Consider the following 11,226-nt stretch of genomic DNA (forward strand, 5'->3'; position numbering starts at 1 on the left):
AAATTTCATAGTAATCTGACACTTCTTGGGCTTTAATTCTTCTAGTTCCGGCTTGCTAAACTCCTACTGAAGACTGACTGCAGCTCTCCTTGAAGAACTGGGATCCAGTTCACCAGGGTCATCGAGCTGAAGCATCGGCTGAGATGATGCGCTGGAAACCACTTGCATGTCGGTCACCCTCCCTTTCACCCTCTGGGCGATCCCTCGTTTCACCCTGGTGGTCCGGGCTAGCTATCTTAACATTCGCTCCTGAGGACGAGCTGAACAGTGGATTACCACTATCTCCTCCCCTGCCATGCAACGCGTTCGTGTTGGTTTCATAGTCGTTTTACCTTTGGATTTCTAAGAGCCCCCATCGTTCATTTCTAAGCAAACTGCCTTGCAGCCAATCCACATTTCCGATCCATCCTAGCCTCTACAGCCTCACTTGAGGACTTCTTCCGCCCACTCCACCGCCATCACCAGTGTGCAATCAGAGATGTCATCATTATTCAGCCAGAGCGATCCGACCGTGATTCTCTCTATCTACCGCTCACTAACCCATTATGAGTTTTTATTATTATTATTTTTTTTTTTTTTCACTTTTTCCCCCTCAAATATAATAATAATTAATTTTCTTTCAAATGAAAGTTCTGAATTATACACAGGCAACAGGAACGAATTCCATCCAAGGTGCCCCGCCTGTTTTGAGGTTGTGAAGATGTAGTAGTGCCCGAGGGCCTTGTTGACGGGGAGCACATCAAAGCCCCCTGAGCACCCGTTAAACCCCGTGAGGCCCAGTCAAGCCAATAGGGGAGCTGGTGAACAACCAACAGTTGGGAAAGCGCGTCGCCCGGCGCGGGCAGATTGCAGATTACGTCAGGACAGCACTGGGAACTCTCCCGCCCGTCACCACCAACTTGCTTCTTGGGATTGACGCTGCCTACTCACTTCCAGTATTATTCGGCTTTGTGACATTTCTACGCTGCCTTCATGTATTCAATATTAGGCGTCTGGTGAGGCAGAACTATTCTTTGGTCCTTTCATGGCGACCAACGCGCAGAAGCGCGTCAACCTCGCCGTCTCCAGGGTCATCCCGCCCGTCTTGCTCGGCGTCGTCTTCTACGCATCTTATGCGGTTACAAAACCAATATGCAGTGAGTGATTTTTCCTATTGGGTCCTTTGGTTGTTGCTACTCTGGCCCCGTCATTCTCAATATTGACTTTGCCATGCCCGGCCCGTCCCAGTTGACTATCTCATTCACCCGCTCCCTTCCTACCAACGGAGCCCGCGAGTCGGCGCTGGCGCCGCAATTCTCACCATCTATTACCTTCTCCTAATTCCATTATTTGTGACTTATGCTCGACTTCTCTATAATGTTCTATGGAACCCTGGATATCTCCCTCTCGGTGCCCAACGTGCCCAGGCCGATGCCGCTTCGCAGGACCCCGAGCACAAGCATGGAAAACGCCGTCGCCGGATGAGCCGCACAAAAAAGGAGGCAGAAAAGGCCGGTCAGTTGGAAGCTGACCTTGAAATGGGGGTGGATAGCCGTGCGGGAGGAGGAGCCTTTCAGCTAGACTCAGCAGGGCTGGAAAGCTTCTATACCAAGGATGTTTTTGTGTGCCAGGAAGATGGCCGTCCAGCATATTGCTCTACCTGTTGTCAATTTAAGACTGATCGCGCGCACCACTGCCGTGAGGTTGATCGCTGTGTGCGCAAGATGGACCATTTTTGTCCTTGGTACGTGGGCTCAATGCAAGAAATTCAGGGAACCTGAGTTAGCTGACTGGATTTAGGGTTGGAGGTGTGGTGTCAGAGACCTCATTCAAATTCTTCATACAGTTTGTCACCTATACAATGATTTTCTGTACATACAGCTTGATCGTTGCGGCATATGTCACGGCCGAGGCAAATCGCCATGTGAGTAAAAGCCGATGATTGGGATTGAATTCAACAACCGAAGTCTCTGACCGATCCTCCTATAGAATGGCAAAATCAGTCCCCACTGGTGTGTTTGCATTGGGCTGTAAGTGTGCTATCTGTTTCACGGTGGAAATGGCCTCGGTTGTCTAACTCTTTACCAGGAGCGCCTTGTTTGGATTTTTCTCTTCTGGCATGACTCTAAGTTCCATTCAATTGGCTATACTTAATCTCACCACCATTGAAAATCTTAACCGCCGATCCGTCGTCTGGACGCTCGCCATCCGAGTCCCCGAGCATATGTTGGACCGACTCTGGGCAACAGATTCCCCCTGGGCTCCTACTTTTCGCATGGTGTCCTTCCCACCACAGCCACCCGCGCCTGCTGATCAACCCCAAACCACCGACCCGTCCACGGAGGAGCGTCACGTCTTCGCCATCCTCCATACTCTTCCCGGCGAGAACCCCTTCAGCCTCGGTAGCGGCCTCAAAAACCTCCAGCAGGTCATGGGCTACACTGTTGGCGAGTGGCTCCTCCCATTCAAGCAAAGCCCGTGTGCCGATCACAGAAGCGCAGAAAGCGCTTTCTCCCTGGGTCCTGTAGTGACCCGGTTGAAGCAGGAGGCCGGCTTGGCACCGACCCCCGAGCCACAAAATGGATCGGCGTCCCGGCCCCAGTCTGCACGGCATAGCCGCGGCGGGAACCATGGAAGATAACACCCTTGGGGGCCGATGAACCCGTGCAGATGATGGGTCCAGAAATAGAAATAAACGCCCCCAAATATTTCCAGAAATGCATTAGATGATATTCAGTCCATTATTCTTGTCAAAGAGTTGGCCCCCCTCTCCTCTTGATCTTCGTCTCGTATCCTTGTTTGTGATGGGGGCTTGCCAGCGCCATGCAGATCATCACGCTTGCGCCCCATGCGTAGGGCTGAGAGTTGGCCAGGGGTTGGGAGTGGCACAGAATGCAACATGTTTATGTACAAGCTTGGAAGCGCCGGACGATCGACTCTTGAGTGGACCTGTCCAGATTGGGGCCATACCAACTCGACAAGAATAGAACCGGGCGAGGAACACTGCTTCTGCCAACAATGCATTCTATCATCAGAATACCGATTGTACCTCGTATCGGACGAAGTCCAAGAATGGCCATCTTACGGGCCGATGTCTTGGAAACAGAGTGAGACAAGCAACACGAGAAATTGTGGTCGACATTAATTATTATGATTATGGTCGGATTACTATTCCTATCCGGACCCCACATTCTGGCCATGCATCTCCACGCAGCCTAGCCAGATCGAAAATCAGCGCTGAATGACATGGAAGAAAGAAAAGAAAAAGCAAGAAAAGAAAAGAAAAGAAAAAAAGATATCGTTATCGCCCAGGTTAACCCCTTGGATGGCCTTGTATAAACAAGGCCAAGACTAGGAGAAAAAAAATATGCCCTCGTCCAGGTTCGAACTGGAGACCTTCGGATAGCAACCCTGTTTACCAGGGACGTCATAAGTGAATATGAGACCGACGTCATAACCAACTAGACCACGAAGGCGTGATCATATCATCTCGGGCGCTGAGATGATACTATGATAATGATTATATGTTAGATGGCATCTGCCCGTGGAGCATCAACGCTCCGAAGTTTCAATGGACACCAGCCAAAGGTCAATTTGTAAAAATGTCAAGTAGGAAGTCTTTCTATGAAGAATGACTATGTAATACTAAATATAGCAGACCTGAAATCTGTCATCCTGCAATAGTCTATACTTCCTCTCATTTCGGGGTTCCTTGAACCACCCACACACCTCGAGTCTAAGCGAAATCACATTTACCTTAATTGCTGAAAAAGATATCCTGAGTGTTCTCGTGAGTCCTTTGAAGTCGCCTATAATACCTAACGACAGCCAAATAGACCAGCCTCTGGCTCTTAGTCGTGGCAGTCAAGGTACTTGGAGGCGCGTTGAGGCCATTCATTTTACGGCATATTTGCCCACTGAGATAGCACCGAAGACGGGATCTGCAAGTAATTTCTCATAGGGGATAAATTCACCCTCACTTAGCTAATTCAACAGAGCTTCATTGCAAGGCCTTCAAGACAATATGATCAATGGACCCTTCCTCGGTGGTATGTTTCAGAAGATCCTCCGTTGTTTTCTCTCACTTCTCTCGTGCTAAAAGCACGCGACTTGGGTGCACCACGTGGCACGACTCATCACTAATTGAAGCTTAAATTGAGATGATATTCTTTCCTCTTTTATACAGAAGAAACAGAGATATGTTTCATTCCATTCTGCAGGGGGGGGGGGCGAGAGGGAGAAATATGGGCAGGTGTCGAGTAAATAAACTGGGAAGTAGATATATTCGTAGATTCGCTCAATAATGTCAATCTGTGAGCAATTCCTTATCCAAGGGGTTATATAATGCCTAGGCTGTGAGGTTATTTCAACGATAGAACCCATCAAAAATCACGATCTCACACTCATCCATTACTGTAGCACAGCGCCTGAAAGGTCATGCGTCATATCTAAGGGACTTATACAAAAGAGCTTACCGAGTAATTCGAAGCGCAACATAATTTAAAGCTAGTTATATTGAAACCAAAAAAAAAATTACGGGGGCAATCTCCCGAAAACAAAATTTAGCCCGAGATATATATCTGTGCTCCAACCCAGGTATTTCCCAGAAGTAATCCAAGCTCCACGCCTCGAGACACCCGCAATAAACACCTAGTGCCATGTTGGTAATATCAAATACCAACGCCCCGGGAGCCAATAACCCTGCAAGCCAAACTCCCAAGATGCCCAAAGCCGAATCAAGAAACAGCCAAGCACCTTGCTTCTCTACGCAGCGCATGCAGAGAATCAAAAAAAGAATCCTCAAAATGAAGCAGCAAGGGCACCGCAAACTAAACAGTAACTGTGCCGCAGCAGGCACCCCGACAGTGTCCGCAGATCGGGCATCGTTCGTCGGCTAGTATGGGATTGACCATATTTGAACAGTGGCAGCACACCCACCACACTGAGCTCTGGACCGGTGTACCGCTCGCGCCAAAGCCCAGAGGCGTAGCGCTGTAGACCGGAGGCGATGCGTTGGAGTGAACTTGATGTTCGTTCGACATTTTGACATCGATAATTTCGATGGCCTGGTCATGCTGCGAGTTGGCGAAGGGGCGAAGCGAGGCTTCTGGCCGCGCGAAAACGGTTCCTGCAGGGGAGATTGGACCAAGAGACATCTTTCTGTATAGAGGGCTGGAAGCTGCAAATGGAATGTATGCTTCCTTTGGAGAAGAAGAGACGATTTGTTTTGATATGGATATATAAGACTGTAGCGTCTGGGATTCGATGCGCACTGAATGTGAGGCAAACTCGTCGTTATTAATTGTCACTTGAAGACAGAATCAACTCTGGACTGTTTATTCGGCGCGTCTTTAACTTGAATTCTGGATCTGCCGAAGAAAAAGTCGGAGAACTGTACCGTAGTCGAGGCTTTATAGAGGCCGTCGACGACATCGACGTCTTTCTTTCTCCCACGTCGATACATATGCCTCTAACCCTCATTCACCCTCCTCGGGCACAAATCAAATTGAGAGCCAATATCAATTGACCACACCCATATCATAGCCACAGCATACCAGGCAATTCGATCCCTAACAGGGCGAAGGGCGAGGTTAAGAACCAGATTTGGAATTAAAAATTAACCAGGAACGATCACGCCCTCTTCATAATCAGCCTTTCGGACCACCGAAGCGGCGGCACGAACATCCATCCAGCCAGTTGGAACCAGCCAGACGCCTTCTAGAAAGAAAAAAAATACCGCAACCTGTATAGCGAGATTCCACCCGGCACCAGGCTCCGCACCCAGGGCGGCGAGGACATTCAATAGATGTCGCGCAAAGTTTTTCGCGGGGGTAACGGGCGGCATCACCTGGGTGCAAACCCGGAATAGGAGGGAGTTGCGAGCATCAAGGCATGACAGTTTGATCGGGCAGATCCGGGCTGCACAGCAGCTACTTTGCGCTTTGCCCATATGGATGGAGGATTGCTGCTTTCCTGGCTGGTTGATCGCGGCCTCAAATCGGACGGCCAATCACGGGCCCGTCCGGCGCTCACTGTCTCGGGTCGAGCTATGTAGAGCAAGGTCCTGTTGCATGCGTGCATGCGATGCACCGGCGCCCCCCGTGAGCGAGCCGCGCGGGTCGGGTGCAGGGCTAGGGACTGGGCTAAAGGGGGTTTAGTGGCCCGGGGCGGGAGAGAGGGGAGGGGAAATGCACGGCGAATGGAAAGGGCGAATGAGGGGCTGATTAGCATAGATCGGTTGAAACGAGGACAGAACGTCGTCGAGGAGATGAAGCACGGGTGCGATTCTTGGGGGAATGTAGGGCTTCTGGTAGGCTGATGGGTGGTTCTGCTGGGGGCGCAGGTACGGGGCTTTTGGCAAGGGAATGGGGCGCGGGCTGGCGGGAGGGCGAGAGGCCACGCGCCCTCCCTACCTGTCTGACTTTGCTCTCCATCTGGTTAACCCTTCTGGAAGCCTGGTGGGGTATGAATTGCGGTGCATTGTGGGTCGTCGGGAGGTGCCTCCCGGTGTTCCGGGTGTCTGGCGACGATGATGATACAAAACCAGGACTGCGGATGGAGTCAAATACTGTAGTATTGAAAGCGGGGTGGGCAACTGTGGAACAGCGGGCGTTAGTGGGGGTGTAAACGGAGGGAAAAACCTCCACTGACGTCGCCAGAAATTGTGTCGAGAGCGGGTGGTATCTTGATGATCTGGATTAGTGAATTGCCGAAGTATGTGCAAGGGGTTATCGGTACCCTGGCACGCGGAAGCCCGGGTCCTAACCAGGGTATCGGGTATCAGAAGCATGCGAAGGGGTCCCCCTAGGTAGGCTGGGACAAGGGGGATGCAATAGCATTGTAACCAATTGAGGTGCATTTGAAAAATATTGATAGATCTAGATCGTACGCTAGAAGGAGGGGGAGAAGATCTGTGGAAGGATTGCCACGCCCTGTTTTCTGCGGCTGTGCAAGTCAATCGATGGTGCAAAGGAAGGCAAAAGCCGCCTCGACTGTGGGTTTCTAGATAATAGGCCGGGGTTTTCTCGTGTGTCCATGTTTTCATATTCCCTAGGTACATTGTTGTTCGTTGGTTTCCAAATCGACGGCGCTCGGATGACGGGAGCAGAGCATGGACCATGAGCCATGGAGCACTGCGGTCCGGAGTATTGAGGCCATCACAAGACGCGGGGACCTTAGGGCCGCGGAAGATGCTGTTCGAGCGATCCAATCATCCTGCCCCTGCCCCTGCCCCTCGATTGCCCCTCCATCTTGACTTGGGATTCATTTAGCATGTTTGACGACTGTCCCAAATGGCTCAAACAATCGACAGTAGAATCCCACCGTATGATGCTATGATGTTTTGAACAGCTATCCGAGTTGCATGCTTCAGATCGGATGAATCACGACGGGATCCGCCCTAATCCACCTGTGTTAATGTCGGATGAAGCTGAAGATAGTGCGTAGGGGATAAACCTTGCCTGAAGCGAGATGGAAATGCTAACGGCGAGGTCACGCCCCGGCGGAACTTTCCCCAGTTGGTGCGCACCCGGGCGCAAGTAGTCAAGGGCAAGTGGGGCCCCTCTCGACGCCCTCTGCGCCCTGGAGCCGCAAGGGCTGACCGCCGAGCGAATGGGCTTAACTATGACGGACGAGGGGATGGCCGTAGTGAGAAGCCGGTAAGAGACGAAGATCGGATCATGAGACTGTTTCTCTCACTCAGGCCATTGAGTTTTGTCTAGACTGTCTACTATATCGGGCATCAAGGATGAGCGGCATCCTCAAGCTGCCAAGCGTGGCCATTCTGCTCCGCATCGGCCCCGGGAATTCAGACATCCCATGTTGTAGTTGCATGGCACGTTTGTCCATGGTGGATATCAAATCCATTGCAGTTTCCGGACGTTGAAAGAGAGCATCTCCGATCCACGGTTTCAATCACGGCTCCAGATGTTCCAGACATTGCTGGTCCACGGGTCGTGCCGCCCGACGGAGCGCCCATGGAGGGGAACACGGGATTCGATGCATGAGCAAGAGTTGGAACACGGGTCAAGAGACCCACGGATAGACCGGGAAATAGGCGATCATAGACAGTCGCAGGTGGAGGGTGTCAGGTCGAGGGGGTGTGAGCGGGAGAGAGCGGAGGAGGCAGGCCTCGTCCAGCAGTCCAGCGCGCTGGGGATTCCACCCTCGCCTCAGGCTGAATCCTCGACACATAATCACCGGCATAATCGTACATAATCAGGACCCTCCGCCTTTGTCATCGTGAGTGCCCACTTTTGCGTCATTCCCTCCATCCACATCCCATCCACTCTCCATCCACACTTCCTCTCCTTCGCGTCTTTTGTTTCAACTGCTTGCGACCTTTGGGCATCCAGTTGGGTTCCGCATCCCCACTGGCCTCACTTCGCCGGTGTCGAATTGATCAATCAAACCCCTCCAATTTCCTTGGCTTCAGCCGTGTTTGTTTCTTGATTCCGTGTGGACTCGAACTTTTTTTTCTTTTTAACTTCTGGAATCAAGGGATATACTCTAGAAAATCCCACGGGCAAAAAATTTACAAACCACTTCAATAGCTGCCACGCTTGGTGGGTCATCCCCTTACTGATCGCGCCGGATCTCCTTGAAGTGCTGCCCCTCCTTACACTTGCGACCGTACAGCGCCTTCGTCGAACCTCTCGCTCCCAACGTCTACCTCGACGTTGGACGCTGACGCCCACCGTTGGTGCGTTGTGAAATCATCCAGGCATGATGGGCTTCTCAAGTCACCACCGCAACTTATCGCCTACTGGTGGACGACATCTCGTGGCTGGCCCACGAGCGTCGACCGGGATGGTGCAGTTGGCATCATCAGTCGACCCTTACGAGGCACCACGATTTCGTCATGAATATGACGACCCTTATTACTACCCCTCGGATGTTGGATACTCCAGCACCTACCGCCACCATCCCCGGCACCGCTCCACGATTGATGCCCAGCCTATTTCCACACAAAAGTATCATGATTCGCGCCATTTGCCCAAAAAGAGGACCGAATATGCTATCCAGCCTCAATCAAGACATCGCAGCCACACTGCCTCTGGCACGGACTTATACGGATCTCCCCCAGTAATTAATGTGGCTTCCTCCTCTTCTTCACATTTGCGCCCAGTGATCAGCTCCCCTCGAGGCAATCGTTCTCCGAGTCCCCTCCCCTCGGATTCGAACCACTACCTCATGCCAGCCTCGGCGCACTCTGGCTCCCACCATCGTCGTGGATTCAGCACCGACTACGCCAGTGACACAGGTCATCGGGATTCGCGGGACGGTGCGAGACGCCGGACGAGCCGTCATCACGGCGCGGACCGCGTTCATCCTCCGCCAGGTCGGCGGCGATACCCGCCATATGATGGGCTTAAGAAGGGTGGCGATATTGATGACTATGATGCCTATTCTTACACTACTCCGCGAGAACAGTTTGATCGAGACTACCCCGTCCAGCCACGTCATTCAGGAATCCGATCGTCGATCGAGAGACCCATGAGCATGAACTTGGCGGAGGATCTTCCACAGTGGATGGGGCGCTCTAAAGATCCTCGCCACCATGGGCCGCCTCCAACTTCGAGAGGATTAGACAAGCTGGATCGCGAAGGTCGACCTCGAGTCCCTCCTCGCAACGCCGATGACCGTCGGGATGCATCTCGACCGCGAGGAGGACATGATCGTGCCCTAGTGCCATTGCCCCGTGAATCTGAAGATGGCTATGATTCCTACAGCGACGCTCACCATCGCCGCCGCCGCCATCACCGTAGACCCCGACGAGAGGGAGACCGTCGCCATCCGGATGATCAGTCCCCACGACGACATAATGGGATGAGCGAGCGGGCTCTCGCTCTCGGAGGCCTCGGAACCGCGGCTCTGGGCAGTGGTTACTCTGATGTGTCAGACTACGATCACCAACCGACCCGACGCCACCGGAGACGCCCACGTGAGGATGATAGGGACTATGATTCTGCTCAGCCGCTCTCTCGTGAGAACCCAGACAGCGCTGTCTCTGGCCCCGAAAGAAGCAAACAGCTATATCTGGAACCTGCCGATGCCCACCGCCACCGCAGCCGTTCACGACGACGACATGGCGGGCGACGCTCTGAGAGTGATGATGACAGCTACTCGGATGATGATGACCTTCGCAAATATCGGCGTGAACCGTCCGCAGCACCTCGTCGGAGCCGACACAGCAGTACGGATACCAGCAGCACTGATGATCACGTATCAAGGCGCCCACGCGATCGCTCACACCACCGCTCTCGCTCCCAAAGGATGCTAGAAGATAGCCATTCCACCGACAAGCGTCGTTCTCCTCCTGTTGACATGAAAGAAGACGTGCGCAAACCCGTTGCTGTTGAGCCCGCCGCTCCCAAGGAGCCCGAGGCAGCCCCGAAGAGTATTCTCAAGCCTCCTCGCAAGAGCTTCCCGGAGGAGCCCAACCCGATCCGAGAGGGCGTGGCTCCTCTCAAAGATGCCAACAAGAATGGCATCCCGCCGGGGGCACGATGGACCAAGATTGACCGGCGGCTGGTCAACCCGGAGGCTTTGGATGCAGGGAACGAGCGGTACGAGGAGCGGTCGGACTATGTGATCGTTTTGAGGGTCTTGAACAAGGAGGAAATCCAGGCATACGCTGAAAAGACACAAGAGATACGAGGTAAGCATTCTAACAACCCGGAGATCGAGAAAGCTGGGTATCAAGGCACAATTGACTCACTCAATGTTGCTTTAGACATCCGTCACAAGGAGCAAATGCGCGAAAAGCGTCAACGCATTGAAGATAGCCAGCGACATGGTCACCGCGGCGAAGAATCTTCTAGTGACGATGAAGATGAGGAAGAGGATGAAGAGAAAGAGAAGAGGCAGAGCGAGTACCCGCGCGAGCAGTTGCCTCCGAAGAAGATTGAGCCGCCACCTTTCCCAGTGCCTAACAGTTCTCTGCCGATGCGACCTCGCCCGTCAAGCAACTCCCCTCCATTGCCCGAACGGCCCAAAGCGAACCATTTTGCTGCGCCGGCGTAGTGAATTGGCTCTGAAAATGGGAGGGAGGCCTTCAAGATAGCGGCCCCCCGGGAAACCCCGAATCCGGCGGACGCGAGGGCAGGAGCGGCATGGTCCATCTGTTCTTTCAGGTATGCCCAAAGGGCTTTGCTGGTGTTGGGTGTTGGTTGCTGGGTTGGCTGTTGGCTGTCATCTGGATTCCCATGCTCTGCGAGACTATGCTGCAGTCGAGCGTTTTGCCCA

The 11,226-nt window shown here is 52.8% G+C and overlaps 4 protein-coding genes across 4 annotated transcripts; 2 read left to right on the forward strand and 2 right to left on the reverse strand.

Annotated features, from left to right (window-relative positions):
* Positions 1–1,024: 1,024 nt before the first annotated feature.
* Positions 1,025–2,620, forward strand: N7462_003901 (DHHC family palmitoyltransferase; the record flags this gene model as incomplete). The annotated part of the gene is made up of 5 exons (XM_057075627.1): positions 1,025–1,136; positions 1,228–1,723; positions 1,780–1,903; positions 1,969–2,009; positions 2,068–2,620. The coding sequence occupies 5 exons, from the start codon at positions 1,025–1,027 to the stop codon at positions 2,618–2,620; spliced, it is 1,326 nt and encodes a 441-aa protein (XP_056935132.1).
* Positions 2,621–4,808: 2,188 nt separating this feature from the next.
* On the reverse strand, positions 4,809–5,135 carry N7462_003902 (uncharacterized protein; the record flags this gene model as incomplete). Its single annotated transcript, XM_057075628.1, has 1 exon — positions 4,809–5,135. One exon carries the CDS (start codon positions 5,133–5,135, stop codon positions 4,809–4,811), a length of 327 nt encoding a protein of 108 aa, XP_056935133.1.
* Positions 5,136–5,596: 461 nt separating this feature from the next.
* N7462_003903 (uncharacterized protein) lies at positions 5,597–5,824 on the reverse strand (the record flags this gene model as incomplete). Its single annotated transcript, XM_057075629.1, has 1 exon — positions 5,597–5,824. One exon carries the CDS (start codon positions 5,822–5,824, stop codon positions 5,597–5,599), a length of 228 nt encoding a protein of 75 aa, XP_056935134.1.
* Positions 5,825–8,703: 2,879 nt separating this feature from the next.
* Positions 8,704–11,004, forward strand: N7462_003904 (uncharacterized protein; the record flags this gene model as incomplete). The annotated part of the gene is made up of 1 exon (XM_057075630.1): positions 8,704–11,004. The coding sequence occupies one exon, from the start codon at positions 8,704–8,706 to the stop codon at positions 11,002–11,004; it is 2,301 nt and encodes a 766-aa protein (XP_056935135.1).
* Positions 11,005–11,226: the final 222 nt, after the last annotated feature.

This window comes from Penicillium macrosclerotiorum (assembly GCF_028827735.1).
Source record: "Penicillium macrosclerotiorum strain IBT 26536 chromosome Unknown utg000003l_segment0_segment0, whole genome shotgun sequence".
NCBI lineage: Eukaryota > Fungi > Ascomycota > Eurotiomycetes > Eurotiales > Aspergillaceae > Penicillium > Penicillium macrosclerotiorum.